The sequence below is a fragment of the Aspergillus stella-maris genome (genome assembly GCF_047715825.1).
Source record: "Aspergillus stella-maris strain CBS 113639 unplaced genomic scaffold BDV14scaffold_23, whole genome shotgun sequence".
NCBI classification, from domain to species: Eukaryota; Fungi; Ascomycota; class Eurotiomycetes; order Eurotiales; family Aspergillaceae; genus Aspergillus; species Aspergillus stella-maris.
In genome coordinates, this window is record NW_027396817.1 from 54,277 (window position 1) to 76,922 (window position 22,646).

At 51.9% G+C, this 22,646-nt stretch overlaps 12 protein-coding genes across 12 annotated transcripts; 7 read left to right on the plus strand and 5 right to left on the minus strand.

The window, feature by feature from the left end:
• Positions 1–108: 108 nt before the first annotated feature.
• BDV14DRAFT_208509 (putative MFS sugar transporter) lies at positions 109–1,926 on the minus strand (the record flags this gene model as incomplete). The annotated part of the gene is made up of 5 exons (XM_073775417.1): positions 1,486–1,926; positions 1,352–1,441; positions 896–1,305; positions 656–847; positions 109–609 (listed from the first exon to the last, which is right to left on the minus strand). The coding sequence occupies exons 1-5, from the start codon at positions 1,877–1,879 to the stop codon at positions 109–111; spliced, it is 1,587 nt and encodes a 528-aa protein (XP_073628701.1). The 5' UTR covers positions 1,880–1,926.
• A 448-nt stretch (positions 1,927–2,374) lies between these two features.
• On the plus strand, positions 2,375–3,851 carry BDV14DRAFT_208513 (UPF0075 domain protein; the record flags this gene model as incomplete). Its single annotated transcript, XM_073775418.1, has 3 exons — positions 2,375–2,507; positions 2,558–2,632; positions 2,680–3,851. Exons 1-3 carry the CDS (start codon positions 2,436–2,438, stop codon positions 3,847–3,849), a joined length of 1,317 nt encoding a protein of 438 aa, XP_073628702.1. The 5' UTR covers positions 2,375–2,435.
• A 559-nt stretch (positions 3,852–4,410) lies between these two features.
• On the plus strand, positions 4,411–6,470 carry BDV14DRAFT_199512 (putative C6 transcription factor; the record flags this gene model as incomplete). Its single annotated transcript, XM_073773278.1, has 4 exons — positions 4,411–4,453; positions 4,509–4,929; positions 4,990–5,407; positions 5,457–6,470. The coding sequence occupies 4 exons, from the start codon at positions 4,411–4,413 to the stop codon at positions 6,468–6,470; spliced, it is 1,896 nt and encodes a 631-aa protein (XP_073628703.1).
• Positions 6,471–6,711: 241 nt separating this feature from the next.
• BDV14DRAFT_208516 (putative C6 transcription factor) lies at positions 6,712–9,125 on the minus strand (the record flags this gene model as incomplete). The annotated part of the gene is made up of 11 exons (XM_073775419.1): positions 6,712–7,243; positions 7,288–7,434; positions 7,481–7,593; positions 7,686–7,809; positions 7,856–8,180; positions 8,226–8,329; positions 8,398–8,760; positions 8,806–8,865; positions 8,918–8,949; positions 8,995–9,024; positions 9,070–9,125. Coding segments are annotated over 11 exons (1,886 nt in total), but the record flags the coding sequence as incomplete, so codon positions are not given.
• Positions 9,126–9,446: 321 nt separating this feature from the next.
• On the minus strand, positions 9,447–11,463 carry BDV14DRAFT_199514 (putative MFS transporter; the record flags this gene model as incomplete). Its single annotated transcript, XM_073773279.1, has 9 exons — positions 9,447–9,690; positions 9,741–9,805; positions 9,854–9,951; positions 10,004–10,293; positions 10,343–10,456; positions 10,504–10,575; positions 10,623–10,735; positions 10,793–10,890; positions 10,938–11,463. 9 exons carry the CDS (start codon positions 11,461–11,463, stop codon positions 9,447–9,449), a joined length of 1,620 nt encoding a protein of 539 aa, XP_073628705.1.
• A 636-nt stretch (positions 11,464–12,099) lies between these two features.
• On the plus strand, positions 12,100–14,684 carry BDV14DRAFT_208518 (putative alpha-glucosidase; the record flags this gene model as incomplete). The annotated part of the gene is made up of 2 exons (XM_073775420.1): positions 12,100–13,683; positions 13,734–14,684. The coding sequence occupies 2 exons, from the start codon at positions 12,100–12,102 to the stop codon at positions 14,682–14,684; spliced, it is 2,535 nt and encodes an 844-aa protein (XP_073628706.1).
• A 251-nt stretch (positions 14,685–14,935) lies between these two features.
• On the plus strand, positions 14,936–15,967 carry BDV14DRAFT_199516 (RTA1 domain-containing protein; the record flags this gene model as incomplete). The annotated part of the gene is made up of 3 exons (XM_073773280.1): positions 14,936–15,067; positions 15,111–15,447; positions 15,492–15,967. The coding sequence occupies 3 exons, from the start codon at positions 14,936–14,938 to the stop codon at positions 15,965–15,967; spliced, it is 945 nt and encodes a 314-aa protein (XP_073628707.1).
• Positions 15,968–16,012: 45 nt separating this feature from the next.
• On the minus strand, positions 16,013–17,337 carry BDV14DRAFT_50963 (uncharacterized protein). The gene is made up of 3 exons (XM_073776931.1): positions 17,138–17,337; positions 16,258–17,090; positions 16,013–16,212 (listed from the first exon to the last, which is right to left on the minus strand). The coding sequence occupies exons 1-3, from the start codon at positions 17,289–17,291 to the stop codon at positions 16,054–16,056; spliced, it is 1,146 nt and encodes a 381-aa protein (XP_073628708.1). The 5' UTR covers positions 17,292–17,337; the 3' UTR covers positions 16,013–16,053.
• Positions 17,338–17,814: 477 nt separating this feature from the next.
• Positions 17,815–19,609, plus strand: BDV14DRAFT_199518 (putative alpha-1,3-mannosyltransferase; the record flags this gene model as incomplete). The annotated part of the gene is made up of 2 exons (XM_073773281.1): positions 17,815–19,123; positions 19,173–19,609. The coding sequence occupies 2 exons, from the start codon at positions 17,815–17,817 to the stop codon at positions 19,607–19,609; spliced, it is 1,746 nt and encodes a 581-aa protein (XP_073628709.1).
• A 145-nt stretch (positions 19,610–19,754) lies between these two features.
• On the plus strand, positions 19,755–20,227 carry BDV14DRAFT_172045 (MAPEG family protein). The gene has a single exon (XM_073768527.1). It carries the CDS (start codon positions 19,766–19,768, stop codon positions 20,201–20,203), a length of 438 nt encoding a protein of 145 aa, XP_073628710.1. The 5' UTR covers positions 19,755–19,765; the 3' UTR covers positions 20,204–20,227.
• Positions 20,228–20,294: 67 nt separating this feature from the next.
• BDV14DRAFT_199520 (RTA1 domain-containing protein) lies at positions 20,295–21,215 on the minus strand (the record flags this gene model as incomplete). Its single annotated transcript, XM_073773282.1, has 2 exons — positions 20,295–21,019; positions 21,068–21,215. The coding sequence occupies 2 exons, from the start codon at positions 21,213–21,215 to the stop codon at positions 20,295–20,297; spliced, it is 873 nt and encodes a 290-aa protein (XP_073628711.1).
• A 426-nt stretch (positions 21,216–21,641) lies between these two features.
• Positions 21,642–22,581, plus strand: BDV14DRAFT_208520 (RTA1 domain-containing protein; the record flags this gene model as incomplete). Its single annotated transcript, XM_073775421.1, has 3 exons — positions 21,642–21,789; positions 21,834–22,082; positions 22,136–22,581. The coding sequence occupies 3 exons, from the start codon at positions 21,642–21,644 to the stop codon at positions 22,579–22,581; spliced, it is 843 nt and encodes a 280-aa protein (XP_073628712.1).
• Between the last annotated feature and the right edge of the window lie 65 nt (positions 22,582–22,646).

Sequence of the window (22,646 nt, forward strand, 5' to 3'; positions counted from 1 at the left end):
TGATTAATTGCCGATAGGTTGATCTCTTCAGACTAGAATACACTAATTAGCACTAATTGACACTGGTTAATACTCCTTCAAGATAGTGCCCTGTATACATGCTCTGACTCACACAGAGACTACAGAGTCCTTGCCCGCCGTGTCAATCCTCTCATCGTCATGCTTTGCGGTGCCCTTTTCAGCCAATACATCGCTATGCATCTGGTATGCCTTCTCCATGTCTGAGTAGAATGGACTCGGCGTCGAGAACAGCGCATTGATTGACTCGAGCGACCGGTTGCGCGTCTCGGGATAGAAAAGGTACACGATGGGTATCCACAGCAGATTCAACCCAGCAAGGAGGAAGTAGCTGCGGCTTTTGAGAGAATCGAACATGATCGGGTTGACCAGTGTAGTCATTCCCACTCCGATCGACCATCCTGTGATTCCAAAGCCGTTGCCTTGTGCGCGGAGGTCAGATGGGAAGATTTCGGTGGGAACGAGGAATGCGACTGTTCCCCAGGTCGCGGCGTAGGCGAGGTTGAAGAGGAAGAGCATTGCTACTGCTCCTGGTGCATACTGCGATGCCTTCTCGGGGTGGTGAAGGGAGGCTTCGTAGACGGACCCAGCCTGGAGAGTCAGTCACTGTCACTGCACAAAGATTATAGACACTTACAATAACCTCAACGACAAACAGGCTCAGAGCACCGAGCATCAAGCATGCCCTGCGACCGAGTCGATCGACAATCTGCGCGCTGATGATAGTACCAATTATACCAATTGTGTTGAGTCCTCCAGCCAGTCCGTTCTGCGTGAGGGTGGTATAGCCAGCTTGGCTGAGGAGGGTAGGTGAGTACGCTGTGACAGCCTATGTACGTTAGCCAGCTATCTCTATCATATATACAAGGCTTCATACCGTGATACCAGTCCAAGAGCCCATAATCTGCAACCAAACACACAACCAAGCACGTCGTCCAAGGTTCGCACCGGGCCTTCCACCCCTACCAAATAGAATCTTGACAAACTGGATGGGCGAGCTGCGCTGGCTATCCTGGGCCACGGTCACAATCTCCATGTACTCACGATCAATCTCCTCCGGGGTGGCTTTGTGGCTTCGGAGCCTGGTGAGCAGGTCCTTGGCTTCGTTGTTGCGACCGACAGAGGCGTAGTACCGCGGGCTATCGGGGATCATCTTGATGAAGAAGACGAGTATAAGTGCTGGGATGCACTGGAAGGCAAGGAGGAATCGCCATCGGATGTCGGAGTAGCCATCGTTGATGAAGGCGAGGCCAAAGGAGAGCCAGTATGCGACCGAGATTCCGAGGTCTATTGGTCAGTATATTGTCAAGCAACCAGAAGATGGGAGACATACAGTTGGCAATAAAGACATACCCTAGGAAGCCACCGCGGTGGTCGGCAGAGGAGGTCTCAGACACCAAGACGGGCGTAATGCCAGTCAACGCTGTTCAATTAGCATTATTCAATGTCATAGGATGGATCACTTACCTCCAGTACCAATGCCAGTAATGACTCTTGCCACCAGCATGAAATCAGAACTCTGAATAGCAGCCTGCAGAGCACCTCCGATGAGAGCAAAGACAGAACCAATAAACAGCCCATTGATACGCCCAATGCGATCGGCCAGCCAGCCGCCAGCAAAGCAGCCAAAGATACATCCGAGATAGTAAATACTGACAATCCCTCCTTGATGGGTGACGTCCGTGACAGTGCCATCAGGTTCGCCAATGCCTACCTCAGTGACATAGTAAGGCGCGGCATTGACACCACCCATGACACCCTGGTCATAGCCCTCAAAGAAGATACAAACGAGAGAAAAGATCTGAACGGCGACATTGAGCTGACGAGGCGACAGCCGCTTCCAAATAGTAGTGTAGCCCATGGTCACAAAAGAGAAAAAGGATCCTGCGGAAGAGAACTCCGCTTATGTAGAAAACTAACGAGCACTCATATACTAGCAGTCGTGGGTGAGCGTCTGATATAGTTGACAGGATGACAGGCAACTACTCCGCGAAACCCCGGGCAAATGGGACCTGGGGTAATCTGAAGCGGCGTGGTCGGAGGCCAAGGGAGCAGACTGTCTCCATCCGTGAGCAAACTGGGGGAGGCGTAGGCCCAGTGCCGGGGGTCTGGTTCGCCCTTGCAGGGATGGCCAGATCCAATTCTGCAGATTGTGGGCCCAGATTGCCTGTTGCAGAAGTATTCTGCCTTTTAGCCATTTAGACTTGTAGCCACTTAACATTCAGGCGATTAGCCATTTACACGTACGGCCCGATTGTCCAATGAACCCGGAGGCTCAGTGGCTATATACTTCCCCGGCCTTTCTCCGAGCCATGTCATCGTTTCAGGTCTGATAACTTCTTGGAGCCTTCTCTTATTTCAAATCATCTCTGGGCGCTGACACAAATCCTCTTGACACCCACATCCTCACACTCAGCATGGCTACCAGCACTTCTACCAACCAGGCGCTCGACCTTACCGTGCTCGGCCTCAACAGCGGCACGTCGATGGTATGAACCCCTCACGTTAGAGAACAGTATCTATACTAACTACTGATAAGGATGGCATCGACTGCGCCCTTTGCCACTTTCGCCAGGAGACTCCCGAATCGCCTATGCACTTTGAATTGCTCAAGGTATGTAAAGTCTGAAGCAAAGGAGAATTGGCACTGACAAAGCATAGTATGGCGAAATCCCACTTGAGCAAACTATCAAGAAGCGCGTCATGAACATTATCCTGCACAACAAGACGTCGCCATCTGAGCTCTCAGAAGTAAATGTCATTCTCGGCGAGACATTCGCTGCTGCAGTCACGCAGTTCTGCCAGGACTACCAGGTCGACCAGTCCAGCATCGATGTCATCGGCTCCCACGGCCAGACCATCTGGCTGCTCTCTATGCCCGAGGCTGGTGAGGTCCGAAGTGCTTTGACCATGGCCGAGGGATCCTTCCTGGCCTCGCGCACCGGTATCACCTCTGTGACCGACTTCCGCGTCAGTGATCAGGCTGCTGGTCGTCAGGGCGCTCCTCTAATTGCTTTCTTCGATGCTCTGCTCTTGCACCACCCCACTAAGCTGCGCGCATGCCAGAACATTGGTGGTATTGCCAACGTCTGCTTCATTCCTCCCGATTCGCACGGCGGCATTGACGCCTGCTACGACTTTGACACTGGTCCTGGCAACGTCTTCATTGATGCCGTGGTTCGCCACTACACGAACGGCGAGCGCGAGTACGACAGAGACGGCGAGATGGGCGCCCGCGGAACCGTTGACCAGGAGCTCGTCGACGACTTCCTGCGAAACCACCCTTACTTTGCCCTTGACCCGCCCAAGACTACCGGTCGTGAGGTCTTCCGCGACACATTGGCATTCGAGTTTATCCAAAAGGCCGAGGCCAAGGGTCTGTCACCCGACGACGTTGTCGCCAGCATCACTCGTGTCACGGCACAGGCTATTGTCGAGCACTACCGCCGCTACGCCCCCGAGGGCCTTGAGATTGAAGAGATCTTCATGTGCGGAGGCGGTGCCTACAACCCCAACATCACCAAGTTCATCCAGCAAAACTACCCCAAGACCAAGATCATGATGCTTGATGAAGGTGGTGTCCCTGGTGGTGCCAAGGAGGCCATCACATTCGCATGGCAAGGTATGGAGGCCATCGTCGGTCGATCAATCCCCGTACCGACTCGCGTCGAGACGCGACAGGAGTACGTCCTGGGCAAGGTTGCTCCAGGCAAGAACTACCGCAAGGTGATGCGCCAGGGTATGCTCTTTGGTGCTGGGCGTGACCACCTCGCTCCGGTCAGCGAGATGATCAACTATGTCAACGGCAAGGTACATGATAACAAGTGGTAATCAGAATAGAAATGATAGATTTAATGATGACGATTTGCATAATAACATTGTTCTGAATCATGTATCAAGCTAGTTGGCGCACTAAATCCTGCGAACCGGTGTTGATGCAGAAATATATCTCCGCACAACGCACGCCATTCGCAGTGACCTCAAACTCTATCGCAGCATCACTTCTCGACTGGGCTTGGTCACGTCTTTTCTAGGCTTGAAACATTTACCAAAGTTCTTCAGACCCTGTGACCAAGTCTGTGAGTGACAGGTGCCGGGGAATATCCGGGCGGGGAGGGACTATCCTGATGCGGTCACATGTATTAATAATAGCCCTACTTTATACCATTTGCAGCACCATAACTTGCTATTTCCAGCTAGAATCTAGACCTTTAACCTTGATAATCACATTTTGGATCTCCCAAGCTCGGCCTCTCCCCGTCTTTCTCCGCGAGCCTACTCCGGGTGCGTCCATCCTTCTCGTCTGTCGCTAAATCCTTCTTTGTCTCCTCAATATCCCTGCTATGCAGCTGTGGCTGCCCTCACTGTCGATGATTTGTCGCTTCTTTCGAAATGTCGCACCGCCCGCGCAAGTTCCAGCGCATCTCCAAAGCTTGTCAGTCCCCGCGATCCCACTCAAAGTCTTAGACTAACCTGCTTTCTCCCTCTAGGTGACTTCTGCAACCGCCGCAGCATCAAATGCAACAAGAACAACGGCCCCCTCGCTCCCTGCCAGAACTGCGTCGACTTCGATGTCCCCTGTACGTACGATCGACCCGCCCGCCGCCGTGGCGCGAGACGGAATGCCAGTCCAACCGCCAGTCAGACCACACAGGCTACGCCGCCCGGCGCAACGCAACAGCTCCTCCGCGACGACACCATAGCGCATGGAACACCAGGGTCGGCCCCAAATACAATTATAAAGTCTCGGACAAGTAATGCCTCGTGGGAGAGTCCCAATGGAGCTCCGCCGATCGCGGTCGCGGGGCCTGGCGATGCCTCGCTGATTGCGCCCTGGAAGGCCTTTGCGACGGCGTGTCAGGATATAATTCGCGATCTGGCGCAGGTTTATCTGGAGATTGTTTATCCGATGTATTTCCTCCTACTGTATCCTGGTTTCAGAGCTAAGCTAAGTTAACTGATCTTCTTTAGTTTTCCCCTCTTCCACTGGCCCTCCTTCTCCAAAGCGCTCGACAACCTCGATTACCTCCACGACGACGGTCTCTTCGCATCCACAATGGCAATGTGTGCACTGGCTTCCGCTCGCGCTCGTGACGGCGCGTTATACTCGACGCGTTGGGGCTACCATCAACTCGCGAGTCCACCATCTGAAGTCTTCTGGGCAGCAGCGAAGGAGTCAATACCACGCGACCTGGCGACGGCGAAAGGAACGGAATATATGCGAGCGTGTGCGATACTGAGTATTGCTAGTATTCAGCATGGCCAGATAGCTGTGATGCAGCAGTACCTCGGTTTTTACCATACTTTGGCGACTATGGAGGGATTGCAGGACGAGAAGTTCTGGCCCAAGGAGTTGGATCCGGTTACTGTTGAGATTCGTCGGAGATTGGTATGTACTTTTTCATCATGGCGAACTTGTACAATCTGACTTTCTCTAGTTTTGGTCTATCTACACATTAGACGTGTACGCGTCCATCGTTTGGGGCGGAGTCATTCGCCATCGCGAGGCTCAGTCGAATGTCCGATATCCCGGCGAAGTTGTCAGAGACGAATTCATTTCCAAGTATCAAACCGCATCCCCTGAGCAAAAGGGTCACATTGGCGATCCGATGTCTGAAGATTGGATCTATGGCTGGAACTTTATCACCGACATGTATCGCATCTTGGAACATGCCGTCGACAGTGAAAGGAAGCCGGTCAATAACGGAGTGACAGACGTCTGGTCATTATTCCGCCCTGCACAAGCAGCTGGATCATGGTTAATGGACCATGTGCTGTCCATGTACTCTGCTCTTCCTCCGAAATTCCGCGAAACCAGACCTGTCACCGGCGACCTCTCCCACGACATCTTTGGCTTCCAATCCGCCAACATCCAAGCAACCCTGCAACTCCTTCGCATGGTTCTCTCTCCCAACGAAGACCAGAACGTCGATGAAAAGTGCGATGTCGTCGGCCAAGTCCTCAGCGTCTTCTCCAAAGTCCCAGTCGAGTACCTGAAGGCCATCAGCTCGCCACTGCTCCACCACCTGGCAGGAATAGGATACATCCTCGGCTCGGTCATGGAAGGCAGCCTCTCCGAAATCTCCTACCAGCGCGTCCGCAACCTCCTCCTCGAAATGGCCGACCTCTTGCACCGTCTGGAGTCCGGCCTCCGCAAATCCACCGGCACAAGCGAGCGCCTCCGAGCCCAAGTCACCCGGATAGACGAATACATGCTCTCTAAACGCACAGTACAACCATACACCCCTTCGGTGCCTAATCCGAACATGCAGGGTGAGATGGTATCGCCATTGTATCAGCAGCCGAACCTCCCGTCTATGCAGACACCCATTCCAGGGATGGCGGGCCCCATTGCACAGTTCCAGTTGCCGCCGGAGTTGCTTAATGATTGGCCCTGGCCGTTTGATGAGAGTATGCAGGAGGGTGTTTATCCGTTTGCTTTCGTCAAGTGATCTTCTGCTCCAGCTGTGTCAAGGACATAGTTCTCAGATTCAGAAGGCACGACCGCGTGCGCAGTGCCCACCAATATAGCAGGAGCAACCTCCATTGCACCTTCCCAAAGCGCAAACTCCAAATAAATGGATTCGAGGAAGGAGCGACCGTTCGAATTCAGAATAGGAAGGAACAATTCCGAGCTCGCAGTCTGGCTGTATTGCTCTACTTGGGAGGACATGGCATCTCAATACCCTTAGGTCAAACGGCCAGCGAGAAATCGGCAAAGAAGTCCTGCCAGGTGGTTGGAAAGTAGAACAGATTAAGCCCTGGGAAATCCCACTCGCTCACAAACTGCTCCGGCACAAACGAGGTCAACTCGGTCTGCGCATCAAAAAGCTCCCAAAATGGCGCCGTGTCCTCGTTCTCTCCCTCGGCACCAAGTCCGCTTTCCTGCAAAGTGCGACCGTACTTTTCGATGCTGAGCCGCAGGATCTGGAGATAAGCATTGCCATTACTCGCCGCATTACTGTTCGACGCACTCTTTGTCAAGTCATCCAGAAGTCTGTTGCCATGGGCCAGGAGGTCCTGGTGCTCCTCTTTGCCTTCGGACAGGAGCCGCGACAGCTTGAGCAAAAGCAGAAAGCAGAACGCGCACTTGGCCCAGACAAAGTCCATGGCGTATTTGAGCTTGGCAAGGTACGAGTCTGGTTCGATGGTGATCAGGCTGAGGTGCTTGCGCGCGCTTGCTTTGGCCATCAACAGGATCTTTCGCTCGACGGGGGACATCGCACTGAGGAGTTAATATACGCTCCTCGAGGATTCTGAAAGACTTACGCGACATTCTCTACGCCCAGGGAACGCAAGGCCTTGCAGTGCAGCATCAGTTCGGACCAGCACTTTTGGACTCGAAGAGCTGCCAGGAGCGGCCCTCGCTCTGCGTCATCTGGGGCAAGAGCGTTCTCAATAATCCTCTGCCAGTCTCTGCGATGGTCAGCATGATCCTCGATTCTTTTGGGAGCTGACGTACTCAAACCACAGATCGAGATCAAGTTTCGCATCTTGCACAAAAGACGCAATATCAGCTCGAGCTAGGGGTACTTTGCCACCTAGGGTTTCGTTGATATGTACTGCGCCTGTTAGCTGGAACGCGTATCAAATGCTGGGCCATGCACCTCTGATGACGTTCAACTGCCCGAAGTTAGCTTTATTCGACACAAGGGTTAATCACCTACCTCGACCTGAGAGAACAATCGGAGATCAAGGACTGTGGAAGACGGCTGGTGCAGCAACTTGCGGCACCTCCGTGCATTGCCTGTCATTCGAATACCCGGGGGCTTTCCACCATCAAGACTAAATCTGCAAACAGTCAACAGCGAAATGCAGTTGTCAGGATGATACCTACATGTGCTCCAACACCAACAACCCAAACCACGTCCGAGACTTGCGCATCAGGACATTGTCCTCTTCGACGCCTGTCATACCTGGGAGCCCATCCACGTCTTTCATCGTCAACCGGTGCGTCAGCTCCTCAAATGCCTCGTCAAGGCCTAGGTCCAGTGCCATTCGTGTCGCGAAGGAGAGCATCAGTGAGCGCTCAGCGGAGTAACATGCGATGACCAGCAACGCCTGAACAGACTCCAGACAGTTCAGCGTCTCGTTTTGGATAACTACGTTGATCCATTTCTTGAGCTCTGTCTGCAGTAGCTCAGGTAATTGTGACCCGGATCCTGATTATTAGCATGGAACGATTTATAGGAGATGGGTTGACATACTTTCAACACGGCTCCCAATTGTACATATTGCATTCAACAGAATGCTACTTCTGTAGCGCACTGACTCGAAAGTATCATATCTCGGGTCAAAGACCGGAATGTACCTATCCTGCTTGAGTTAGATATAGATAGACAATACAGCAACATAAGACGTACACAGCCCTGAAAAAACGTCGCAAAGCACTCCACAGCGTAATCAGGCGTGATCAAGCCCTTAGTAACAAAATCGGAGATGGGTTCCTCTCGCACTTCGAATCCCGAACGCCTCCTTTTAGCGGGGCGATGCATCTCATGACTTTCAACCCTCGGCGGCAAATGAATCCCGGATTGTGGGAGAAATTCATTCCCTCTAGAGAGTACTTGTGGGGGAGACGTAGTCGGCAGACTCCCGTCCGGCACCGAGAGCTGCGCCTGCGACAGAGCATCCACAGAGACTGTCTGGCTCGGTTGGGATACCTGCAGTCGGAGCATCTGCCGCATCTCCTCAAACTGCTCTTGTAGTCGGCGGACTTCGGTTTCGACCGATTCGATGCGTCTGGATCATGTTAACAGGACCTAGGTGAAGGATAGGGTGGCTCACTCTGTTGCTGGGTCCTTGGGGATCTCGAAGAAGATGCATTGTTTCTTTAGTTTTTCGCATCTGTCCTCCAATTCAGTTTCAGATTCTGTCACGCTGCTCGTATACTATTTACCTTGTACATGGGCGCTTCCCGTCACATTTTACCTGCAAGGTAAGCATTTGATGCGCTATTGATCGCTGTGGACGTACCTTGGATTGCCGACAGGCGCTGCAGGCTTTCTATTGTCTGTTAGTTTGGAAGACTCAAGGAGGGGAGCAACGTACAGGAATGCGCTTCATCTCAGGTGGCGCAGCCACCAAGTACGAGTCTTCGGACATCCTGAACACGCAGATGCTAGCAGATGCTCAAGCTTAGGTGCAGCGACAAAGGAACGCACCCCCGGGTAATGAATAACGCGGGGTGTGGCGCGTCGGACTAACCCCGGCATGGAGGATTGGCTGTGTTTTCTAGCGCATTTAACCTCGTGGAGAGACCCAGTTTATCATGAGATTACATTGGTGTATCAAATTTAATAGGGTCATGCCATGTGTACTTCAAGGTCCGGTCCACTCTCGTATTCGTTGCATCGTGGGGTATTTCCTCGTAAATTGCTACATTGACCGATAGACAAACAAACAACCACCCACCCTAGTACAACTACCTAATAAACATACACAAAGTCCTCATTTTCAAAGTCCGTCAGGTCCTTGAATGCGTTGTCCTCTACCATCTGGACCTCCTCGTCTTTGTTGACTTCGGTCTCACCAACTGCCTGCATAGACCGATCGATGATCTTTGCGTTCTTGCCCATTGCGACTCGGCGCTTCTCGTGCTGTTTGTTGAGGTAGAAGATGTATACTAGATTTAGTGCGCAGAGAAGGACGAGGACGCAGAACATGGCGAGGCTGGATATGTTAGAGATGTATGTGATGAAAAGGATAGATGGATATCTTACTTGGAGAGTAGACCACGGCGATATCCGGGTGCTTCCTCGGTGGTGTACAGGTTGGGACCGACGACCTGGAGAAGTTAGCATCGGCTTTAGAACGAGGAGAGGACATTTCATACATTTCCAGCGCACTGTCCTACAAGCAGAATACCGTTGATAACCTTCTTCTTCGTCTCACCGGCAGTGTTTCCGGCTGCCCAGGAGTAGATCATCGGTGCTGGGGTTGTTAGTATACCAATTTCAACGCACAATTGGTCGGTCAAACATACTAATAGCAGGGTAGACAGAAATGATATAGTAACCAGCAAGCAGCGGCCCCTTGTGGGAGTCACCGCGAGGAATCTCCAGCAGCATCACGCAGCCAGCAATGGCAGGGAGACAGAGAAGCGCGACAACGCCGCCCTTGGTCTTGTACCTAGTGGCAAGCCAAGCTCCTCCGAGAGTTGCGATGAGCTGGATAGCACCAAAGGGCATGTTGAAGAGCATGGTTTTGAGCTGGTCAAAACCAAATGACTCGATGATGAGTGGACCGAAAGTCGTGATGCCTCCGGATGGAATCCTACAATTGTCAGTGCCGCTCTGATCCACGGAAAGCAATGAGGACATACGAGATGGAGAACATCAAAGCAAACCAAAAAAATGACTTCACGTCTAGGAAAGCCTCCTTGACATGCGCCCACTTCCATTCATGTGTCTCAATACCTTGTTGGTTCATCCGGAGTCTATGATCGTCAGATATGCCTCCTGCTGGAGTATGTAAGAGTCGTACCTCTCGATCGCAATGAGTTTGTCCTCCTCGCTCATAAATTTCGATTGCATTAGCGAGTCTGGAAGGAAGGATCTGAATACTTAGCCAGTGGAAAGGTATAACCTGTGACGGGGACTTACAAGACGGCGAATGAAAATGCAACCGTGATGAGACCGAAGAAGAGGAAGATGATCTGATAAGGAGCGAGGCTGGAGTCGATGTGACCCAGGCCAAAGGCGATCAAGCTGCCGAACTATTGTAATCGCCTTGTCAGCGCTTTGCACAAAAAGATGAGAGAAGAAAGACGTACCATGTTGACGACACCGTTCATGGCATACCACGAACTCAGTCTCATCGGTTGCTCACGACGACGGTACCACATCTGAGTGATGGCAATAAAGGCAGGGGCTATCATCGTCAGCAGCTAACCATAGAGCAAGAACGATAAAACTCACGAATTCCCGCCTCGAAGACACCCAAGAAGATTCGACAAGCCAACAATCCTCCAAAGGTCTTTGCTGGTGTCATGCATGCTAGCGAGATGCCCCAGAAGAACACCATGACAGCCAGGAACTTTGCCAGCCGAATTTTCACCAGAATGTATGCAATCAGGGGCTGAGCAACAAGCTGAACGAGATAGATGCTGGACCCCAGCCAGGAATACTCCTGTCCCACGAGGTTGGCATCTTCGATGAGACCAAACACAGAACCGTATGAAAGGGTCGACTTGTCGAGTTGTTGCAAGAAGTAGATACCGAGCAGGATAGGAAGGAGTCTCAGATCGATTCGTCGAAGGACTCGCTTGTTGTTTTCCGGGGTGAGAATGGTAGAGTGACCAACGTCTTCGATCAACTCAAGAGCCTTGTCCTTCTTCTGACCTTCAGGCGGACTGCTCACTGTTGACTGTTCAGGAGCAGGAGCAGGAGCAAACTCAATACGCTCGTCCGAGTTGGACTTGGGAATAGGGGTAGGTGTCGACATTTTGAAAGATTCAACTCCAAGGATAATGAAAAGTAGAATCAACAGTAACGAACAAGACAAGAAGCATTATCCGGCGATCTTCACCAATGCAGGATGCAGAGACGGGGGGGGGGGACGAGTTTTATCAGAGGCAGGCCTGGTATAGTTGAACCTGGGGCACCCCGCGGGGAAACGCACTTCCAGCACGTCGGGCGAAGGCAGACAAATCCGACGGCCATCAGGCCATTAAGCCAACTGGAGAAACGTCGGTCGAGTTAGCACCAGGCTAAAGACACCTGAAGAGAGCTAACAAAGGACTAGAAGGGGGCAAACCAGAGCAAGCGAAGTACAACGGACGATCTCCGAGATGTCCACCCAATGGCACAGCCCCCGTGGGGAAGACGTCGCCAAAGGACAACGAGTCAGTCTCGGTCTTCGGGCTCTTCCACCGATACACAAGGGGATTCCCCGGTCTTGGCTGGTTGGCTGATCTCATGGAAGTTGTATACATCGGCGATGCTCCCGAAGCCCGATGCGCCAGCTCAACCCCTCAACCCCTCATGCAATGGTGAGGGGAGCTTCAAATTTCATAAATAAAGCTTCATTCACAGGAAAAAAGTTCTTGATCCCAAGCAAAGAATTGTTTCTCTGTTCACAATGCCGCAGAAAGAGTATACCCCGAAGAGCTTCCAGCAAACACAAGTTCAGGACTCGAGTCCGGCTGTCTTTTTGAACTCTCAAGGCAAGCAATCGTTTGACTTTTCATTTGAAGCTGTTCGTGAGAACCTCTTTCGCGTCACTTTCACCTCGCCGAACCACCCTCTCCCTCCTTACCCCAGCGTCACCAAGCCAGACACCAACCTCGAAGGCCTCCCCATCTCAACCAGCAGCAGCGCGTCGCAGAAGAATATCGATGTCGGCGATGTGTCTGCCAGCGTCAACTGGGAGAACACCCCAGTTGTGTCGCTGTCACTGAAAGGTAGCGACAAGCCTCTGTACCGCGATCTGGCCCTTCGCTCGTACGTCGCCGACGGCAATGGCATCGCCAACTACTCCGAGCACGATCGCAATGCCCTTCACGTCGGTCTCGGTGAGAAGAGTGCGCCCATGGACTTGACAAACCGTCACTTCCAGCTTTCTGCCACCGACAGTTTCGGCTACGACAACTACAAGACCGACCCTCTATACAAACACATTCCCCTCTTGATCAAGGCGACTTCATCCGGTGTCGTCGCCATCTTCTCTACAACCCACGGTCGAGGCACATGGTCTGTTGGATCAGAGGTGGACGGCCTCTGGGGACACTTCAAAGTCTACCGTCAAGACTTTGGTGGCTTGGAGCAATACCTTATGGTCGGCAAGAGCCTAAAAGATGTCGTCCGTTCCTATGCTGAACTAGTCGGCTTCCCCATCCTTGTCCCCCGCTGGGCCTACGGATACATCTCCGGTGGCTACAAGTACAGCGCCATGGACCACCCCCCAGCCAACCAGGCCCTGCTTGAGTTCGCCGACAAGCTCAAGGAGCACGATATTCCCGTCTCAGCACACCAAATGAGCTCAGGGTACTCCATCTCTGAGCAAGAGCCCAAGGTCCGAACGGTCTTCACCTGGAACCGATACCGATTCCCCGACCCCGAGAAGTGGATTCAAGAATACCACAACCGCGGTATTCGCATGATTACCAACATCAAGCCATTCCTTCTCAGCTCGCACCCTGACTTCCAGAAGCTCATTGACGGCAAGGGCTTCTTCACCGATGAGGGAGGTGAGCCAGGATGGATGAGGCTGTGGAGTGCTGGAGGTGCAACTGGAGGCGACGGCTGCCACGTCGACTTTACCTCTGCAGTTGCCTTCAAATGGTGGTACGACGGTGTTCAATTCCTCAAGAAGTCCGGAATTGACGGAATGTGGAACGACAACAACGAGTATACTCTTCCTAACGACGACTGGAAGGTTGCTCTCGATGAGCCTTTCGTGCAGGATGCGGCTAAGAAGCAGACTCAAGACAACACTATCGGTCTCTGGGGCCGCGCTATGCACACTGAGCTCATGGGCAAGGCGTCTCACGATGCTCTTCTTGACATGGAGCCTGGTGTTCGTCCTTTTGTTCTTACTCGTAGTGCTACTGCTGGTACTATGCGCTACTCGGCCAGCACCTGGAGTGGTGACAATGTTACCAGCTGGGAGAGTATGAAGGGATCAAACGCCCTATCTCTCAACTCCGCTATCTCTCTTCTTCAGGTATGAAACAAACTTAGTCGGAGTTACTGGACGTAGCTAACAACTTCTAGTGCGAAGGACATGATATTGGCGGCTTCGAGGGCCCTCAACCATCCCCCGAACTGCTCGTCCGATGGGTGCAACTAGGCACCTACTCTCCCCGATTCGCCATCAACTGCTTCAAGACATCACCCGATAACAACGAGGTCGGCGAAGTCATCGAACCATTCATGTACCCCGAAGTCACACCCCAGGTCCGCGCCACCATCAAGCGTCGCTACGAAATCCTCCCATACATCTACAACCTCGGCCTGGAAAGCCACTACTACGCCTCGCCACCCCAGCGCTGGGTCGGATGGGGCTACGAGTCTGACCCCGAAGTCTGGACCAAGAAGCTGAAGAACGGCGAAGAGCAGTTCTGGTTCGGAGAGACGATCATGGTCTGTGGTGTTTACGAGCCTGGTGTCGACGTGGCCAAGGTTTACCTCCCCCGCAAGGCCAATGATAAGTTCGACTTCGGCTTCGTTAACATGAACGCTCCATACACGTACTACGCCTCTGGTCAATGGGTCGAAGTCGAGGCCAAGTGGAAGGAGAGCATCGCCCTGCTGGCTAAGATTGGCGGTGCTATCCCCCTCGGTAAATCCGTGCAGACCAAGATCCTCGACGACAAGACTGCTGCCTCGGTGGCTATCGAGGAGATCGACGACTACCGCGGTGTCGAGATCTTCCCTCCTCAGAAGAGCTCTCACGGCACTAAGTTCTCGACGACTTGGATGGAAGACGATGGTATCTCCATCACCCCCAAGACATCCTCCTACACAATCACCTACGAGGCGACCGACGACAGAATTATCATTGGCCTTGAAAAGAAGGAAGACGGCTTCAAGCCTTCGTGGAAGGATCTGGACATCATCCTGCACAATGGCGATACGAGAAGGGTTGTTTCAGACACTGGCAAGACGGTGGACTACAAGGGGGTTGATTCGCGCGGTCGCGAGGTATACACTCTTCGATACTAAATTTGCATTGCATGTAGTTAGAAATAGATTATTTGCTTTTCCTTTCAACCACTAATGCCAAGATGATGCCTGCCAAATGCGAATGCGAGCTCGTATTCTAAACGCGAGTGCGAGCGAACGAACCCAGCCACGTCCTTGGAGGCAACTCTGTTTGTCGTAGTCTGATTGGCCACTGTATACTTGGCTCAGATTGTATGAATAGTATATATCTTGCTGTAGAAACGCGTTAGAATGATCATTATCCAGTAAGCATGGCAAATTGTACACCTCTAGACGGCTCAGGATGGGCATTCTGCCCGAATCTCCCTGCTGCGGCGCTCTTTACAACTCTCTACGGACTATGCTTCTTTCTTCATCTCTATCTTACCTTCAAAACCCGCAAGGTACGTCCGCCAAACTATTGACGGACAGTACTAATATCTGTAGAAATTCTGTTGGGTCATAACCATGGGCTGCGCTTGGCTAACAGTCGGTTTTGGTCTCCGCGCAAAAGCAGCCCATCGCATTGAAGGCCTACAAGACTTTATCCCGCAGAGCACAATCATCTTCCTCGGTCCCCTATGGCTCAACGGCTTTGTTTACATGGTCATGGGCCGAATGGTCCATATGCTCCTTGAACGCGACCGTATCTACAACATCAGCGCCCGCCGATTGACGCTGATCTTTGTGCTGTTGGATGTCGTCGCGTTCATTGTGCAGGCATCGTCTACTGGGCCTATGTCCTCGGATAATCCCGATACTGCGCAGAATGGAGTCTATATCAGTAAGCCCCAAACTCCCTTGTCCAAGGACAAACTGACAAGTCAGTGATGGGCGGCGTTGCCCTCCAGCAATCCTTCATAACCTTCTTCGTCGTCCTCGCAGTCCGCTTCCACTACAAGCTGCTCCTTGGTCTTCGGTCCCAACCGGACATGATCAAGCGAATCATTCACACCGTTCCCTGGCGCCGTCTCCTCTACGCACTATACATTACCCTCATCCTCATCACCATCCGGAATATCTTTCGCCTGATCGAGTTCTCTGACGGGGTGGAGGGTTATATTGCTGTGCACGAGGCATTCTTCTACGCTCTAGATGCTCTGCCTATTTTTGCCGGGCTGATTGTTATGGCTGTTGTCCATCCTTCATGTGTTTTGCAGGGGCCTGATAGTGAGTTTGCGCCCAGGGAGAAGAACAAGGATAGGAAGAGGAGGAGACGACGAAGTAGGGGAAAGGAGAGGGAGAACGACGGAGAGGAGTTGACTGAGAGGGCAAGGCACACTCGCGAGATTTCACAGGTGTGAGGATGGACTGATTGAGGATAGCGGTTTGCGAAGATTATTATTTCCGGTTGATTGTCTATCGTTTCATAATTATATACACGTTAGCCTTAGAACGGACTGCGATAGTTTCTGAAGGTATTCAAAGGCTGCGCTCCCTGGAGAATGTTCTTGAGCAGAGTCCCATAGTCCCAGCCCATGGCAGACGCAGCAATGGCTGTCAAGCTGGCTTGATCTTCGCGGCCTGGACGGCCAGGCCCGGTCATATTCTACCAGAGTTAGTGGTTGTTCTATCTCAGAAAAGGAGAACGTACCGGCTTCATATTGATATCAAAGAGCGCAAAGTCCGATCCCTGCACGAATCTGCGAACATCAATGCGAATGGGCGCCGTGGCACCAATCACCTCAGCCACCCTCTCGCACTGTCGCATGATCTTGCCGTACGCAGGATCCTCCATTTCCTTGTCGGTAATAACCCGGGAGTTGGCGGTAACAGCTACAACTCCATTATAGGGCGCAATGCCATCGTCATGGTTGAACCGGGTCACAGGAACCATACTCCAATGCTTCGGGTTAGACGGGGTAGGCGGCATAACAGTCACAGTCGCCTCCTCGCCAGCAAGAAACTCTTCCAGCATAACAAGCGGCGACTCAGCAAGAAGAGCCTCAACATGGCTTTGCAACGAAGCCTCATCATAGCAAACCTTCACCCCATGGCTCCCCCTACCACGCACCGGCTTCCCAACAATCGGAAACCGCTCGAACTTCTGAATATTGGCACTCAGATTTTTGCCCCCAATCAACCACGATCGAGGTAGAGTAAACCCGCCCATCTGCCCCAATCGCGCATTCAAATAAGCCTTGTCGTCAAAGTTGTCAACCAGCGCCGGAGGCTGCCCGACAACAAAGAAGTTCGACGCAAAGGGCGTCAATTTAGCGGACGCCTGCAGAGGATGAGAATTGAACAAGATCGTATTCGCCCAGAAGTGCGTTGCGCCTTGCATCGCAGCAGAGTAGATGCCTTCTTCTGTGTCGGGGAATGTCCAGCCTTCGTCGTTGGAGACTGGGGCCGACGCGTCACGCTTGAGGACTTTGATGCCTTTTTGTTGAAGTGTGTAGGCCATGTCTGCGCCTGAGTCTTGGTAGCCTGTTTACATTAGTGTAAAGGTTTGCGATCAGTTGCTGAATGCGTACCCCCTGGCTTTCGCGGCTTCTTGACGCCATTGATCACGGGCGGCTCAAGAGCTTGGTAGAGCACGGCCACGGTCGGAACATTGCTGATGGAGCGGATAGACCGACCTGTGAGGCCGATCGGCTTTACAGATCTAGTAATTTTTTGACAAAACATTGTGCTGTATGACAGTGAAGTTGGAAAAGTGGTTGTAGCAGGAACGTGGCGGTTGACCTGAAGAATCGGATCCAACCGCGGCCTCGGATGTATCCGATCGGCTAAACCCCGGAGTAGTCCAACACCACATTGTATACCAGTCCTTAACCCAATAAATACCACAATCTCGTGCATGATGCCCATATACCAGCTGTACTAGAGACATATTTTCTTCAGAAGACACTCAGCCTGGAATAAAGCCAAGATGTTGCGCTCTGGTTCTTGAACAAACATATATTGCGCCCTCGATATATCGTGACACCAGCGAGAAACGCAGCGAAAACGGCCATTTGACGGAGAACGACCAGCACGTGCTGAACACAATGATCCAATGCAATTTAACTGTCAGTAACACGACTGGTCCCCGGCTTTTCGTTACACAGCCGTTGCCTGAAGACATGTTTACCAGAAGATTCCCCCCTCACCGCATCAACATCTCGCTCATTGAGAATCCGAGACTTTCATCTCATGACAGGCAGGAACAATGCCAAACGACGAGAAGAGAGTCCGGCACGTCGAATACGTCCTCCGGCCGCGGGCAATGACACGACGAACCCGGATCTTTATCAACTGCGCCCTCGTGCTCTACTTCTTCGCCTTCATTGTTTGGGTCTACCGCACCGATTCCGACCGCAATTCCGCTGAACCAACACCCGAAACGACAAACGAGACGTATGAACAGCTTCTACTCAAAGACTGGGACAAGCGTCCCTCTCAAAGCGATATCGATGGACTCTGGGGAACCGGGAAAACACAGTCGTCGTGGTTGCTCCCAAAAGGATCGACAAGCCATTGGGTTGATGTACTTGGTCGAATAATCTCGCTGATTCCTAATGAACACCAGAGCGAGGAACTTCTACGTCCTATCGAAGATACTGGAGAAGCACGGCTGCAAGAAGTAGCTATTCGGACCCGCTATTTCAGGTGGATGTTCAATGCCTGGGAGAATGTGCACTCCGACCCTCGTGACGACCCTTCGACTTTCTACAGCCACGGCGATGTGCGAGATTACCTGTCGAAGCAGCCAGATATTGCCACCGGGCTTGGAATATCGACTGACGAACTGACGTCTTCAATCGACGCGTTCAACTCTGTCATGGATCGTCTGTCAAGTCTCCTCTTCCCGTGGCGTATGCCTTGGCCTATTGACCTCATGGAATTCCACGCCAGGCACTACCACGGTGGAAAAGGCATTGTCTTCCTGACAGGTGATCTCCACGCGCCAATGCTCTTAACTTCGATTCCGATGATACGAAAGCTGGGATGCGACTTACCGATCGAAGTATTCTTCTATGGCAACCTAGATTTGAGCCCGGCCGTCCGCGAGAAAATTGAAACCCTACCCGGCGTCACCGCGCGCAATCTCAACTTCCTGCTGGCCTCCGGAGATTGGCAGTTGGATCTTTGGGCGGGAAAGCCATTCGCGATGTTACTGTCGAGCTTTCGAGAGGCCATGTTTATCGATTCCGACTCAATGTTTTTCCAGAATCCGGAGGAGTTGTTTGAGGACGAGGCGTACCTTGAGACTGGAGCTCTGTTCTTTAAAGACAGGCTGATCGCGCCAGAGTCGAAGCGGGGGTTCCTTTGGAAACTCCTTCCACAGCCAATTTCAGAAAAGGCGCAGGAAAGTCGTTTTTGGAGGGCAGAGAGCGGGCATATGCAGGAGTCGGGAGTGGTTGTTGTTGATAAATGGAGACACTTTGTCACTTTGATGCTTGTCGCCAGGTTGAATGGACCGGATCGTCATGGTGACCCGGACAAGGGTACTGTGGGTGTTTACGATATGGTCTTTGGTGAGCTTCCCCCCCCCTCTTCTCATTGGATGTCAACTGACTGAAGTAGGTGACAAGGAAACATTCTGGCTTGGATGGGAGATGGCCGCCGATACGCAATACGCATTTCATACTGGCGGCACCGGTACTATGGGACTGGCTCGGGAGGTTGATAACGTGGGCTTGAAGGGGAATATCTTGATCGCAGCCGATCCACCTCGATATAGGATATGCGCACCGCAGCTGCTACATCTCGACAGAGACGGTCGGCCTCTTTGGTTCAACGGCTGGCTTTTACCTACGAAATGGGACAAGGACAAGCAGCCGGCGAAGTTTGAGGCGTTCCTGCAAGAACCGACTGACTATGACGGCTCTCCGTGGGAGCTGCATGAGCATAACGTCTGCTGCTTGACATCGGAGGAGAAGATGGGGTTTAGTTTCAACGAAACCAAGATACTCGATGAGATCATAGCTACTGGACGAGCAGTTGGGGCACTGGCAGAGTGATCTTCGGCGTAGTACAGCCAGCCCCTCCCAACCCCTCCCAGCCCCCCGGGATGGACCAGCCTCGGTTATCGAAAAACATGTATCATAAAAGAATCGAACGGCCTATTTCATACCATCTAGCTCCATATTTTCTTCACACCATCTACTATATCCACAATGTCCACCACCAACATCCCCGGCCTCCTTCAACCCGTCATCGCCCTTAATGGGTGGACGTTCGTGATGGAGATCTGGATGTACGCAACACGCCTCCCAGCATTCGGGCGCATCAAAGAAGCCACAGACCCCTCTACCCTCCGAAGCGAAATAGACAGACAGACTCCGCCTTCGGTGCGCTGGAAGGCAGACAATTTCAACCACCTCTTCGAGCAGCCCACGCAGTTCTACGCTGTCACGCTTGCCCTGGCTATTGCGCGCCAGGGGAAGCATAATGCCACCGATTTGAAGCTTGCCTGGGCTTATGTCGGTTTGAGGATTCTGCATAGTTTTATCCAGTCAACTAGTAATAAGATTATGCTGCGCTTTGGGGTGTTTGCAATTTCGTCCAGTGTTCTTGCTGTTTTGACTGGACGGGCTGCGCTGCTGGCATTCTAGGGGGTTTATTTTCGGGACAGGTAGTAAAAAATAATATGATTTGTGTAAATAAGAAACTAAACAATGACTAGGTATCTATCATGACTCGTAACTATTTATGGCTGTAGCGTCTCCCCTCCTCCATCTCCATCGCAGCAGTAGCATACTTCCTCACAGCCACCACGCGCGTAGCGTACCTGTCTCCTCGTCCAAGCGCACAGTTGATTTCACTCGGATGGAACCAGTTCAGGGCAAGCACAACGATAAACATAAGCAGGGCATCGAAAACATAGATAAACACCTCCTGCTTCATAAGAAATGAGTCATAGCCCATGAGGTACTCAACAACCCTGATTATGGACCGGATGAGGATCAGCACACTCGTAAAGCAGAGCGCCAGCATGTGTCGACGCCAGATCCTCCTCAGCCCAGCAGGGACAGAAAGCCGTTGCCTCGCAGCGCGCAGCTCAAAAATGCCAGCTGTAATCACGAAAAACCCAAAGAACGCGATCTGGACGAACAGTCCACCAACAATGATTTTCTCGCCCGTCTCCGCGCTATCTGCGTCTTTAACCATTATACCGGCGCCGGAGGCTTGCATGAGGAACGACAAGACATCACCAGCCACAAAGATCTTGGTGAGGAAGCGGAGGGGAATGACGGAGCATCGCTCGGCATCGAGCATGGCGATGATTCGGCCGAGAGTCATGTATATGCTGGCGGCGAGGAAGGCTGGCGCAATGAGGATAAGGGCGCTTTGCATCACGTAGGGTCCTTTGGTGAAATTTGGTGTTTCTGTTGACGAGAGGAGACGGCCGACGTAGCCGATGCATTCCACTGTAGGGTCAGTATGGCATTCTTCATGAAAGAATAAGATCAACATACAAGCAGCACCAATGGTAAAAGGAATCATGAACCAAGTCCGTGTTCGGAAGAGTTGGTAGATGTGGAGAATAGTACAGATGCCAAACAAGGCAGTGAAGATGCCGCCGGCAGGGCCCGAGGGCGCGTAGTAGTAGAAAACAAAGTCCATGGTCTGGAGATGAAAGTGGATGAGGATGAAATTGACAAGATTCAAAGGGATTGAGACCGTTTAAATATCCAATTGTACCTAAGTTTCTATTGTCGGGGTTGAGGCAACTGCATTTAGGGCGGGCCTCGTTCTCGTACCCATTTCTCTTCTCGGAAGCGCCACCGGTTGGTTTCAATGATTGACAGATTGACAAGCTCCACTGCTCGTTCTCTCTCTTATCTACTTTGGGAATGTCAAAAATAGTTTCACTCACCTCGTAGTTCGTATCTCACACCTTTTTGAGATGCTTTCACTGTTGCCTGGTTGTTGGTTTTTGATCCCCTGGTTTCAAGATCCACTTCATTTCGCACAACAAAAATGGCATATATAAAGCCACTGCTACAATATTTGTTTCTTTTTGCAAGTACAGACAGAGCAATTGCAAATATGGCATTCAAGTATTACCACTACAACCCCTCCGAGGGCGCTGCTATCCCCTTCGCTGCGTTGTTTGGCCTCGCCACTCTAGTCCACATCTGGCAGACGACTCGCGCGCGAACATGGTACATGATTCCATTCATCGTGGGAGGCATCTGTATGTTTATCGTCAAATACCACGACTATTGCTGACCTTTCTAGTTGAGGCAATTGGCTATCTGTGCAGGTTCATCAGCGCAACCGAAACTCCCGACTGGACGATGAAACCATACGTCGGCCAGAGCGTGCTTATTCTCCTCGGTCCGGCGCTTTTCGCAGCTTCAATCTATATGATCCTCGGGCGCATCATCCGCGTTTTACATGCTGAATCTCTATCTCCAATCCGACCAACATGGTTGACAAAGATCTTCGTGACTGGCGATGTCATATCGTTCCTAGTGCAAAGCGCAGGTTCGTCTTCGTGCCTAATTTCAATTCAACCGAACGATACTGACGGATTACAGGAGGAGGAATGCAAGCGTCAGCAAAAGACCTCGACAGCGCCGATATGGGTGAAAAGATGATCCTCGGCGGCCTCTTCGTGCAAATCCTTTTCTTCGGCATCTTCATTATCGTCTCGATCCTCTTCCACCGTCGTATGCTCCAAACGCCAATGTACCACGCCGGTATCGACATGCCCTGGAGCAAATACCTGAAGATTCTATACGCAGTGAGCGTCCTCATCATGACCCGATCTGTGTTTCGTGTGGCGGAATACCTCGAAGGCAGAGGTGGATACCTGCAGAGCAAAGAGGTGTTCATCTATCTTCTGGATGCAACTCTGATGCTACTCTGCTGCTTTATCTTGAACGTCTGGCACCCTAGCAAAATTGTGTCGAAGAGAACGATGTATAAGCCCGCTGGAGAGGACCTGGAGATGTTGTCGGGTAATCGGCACACTGCATACTAGGGGAAGAAGGTGATCATTGTAATATAGCTAGATATGTTGGAAATGTTTGAATATGAGATGAAAAC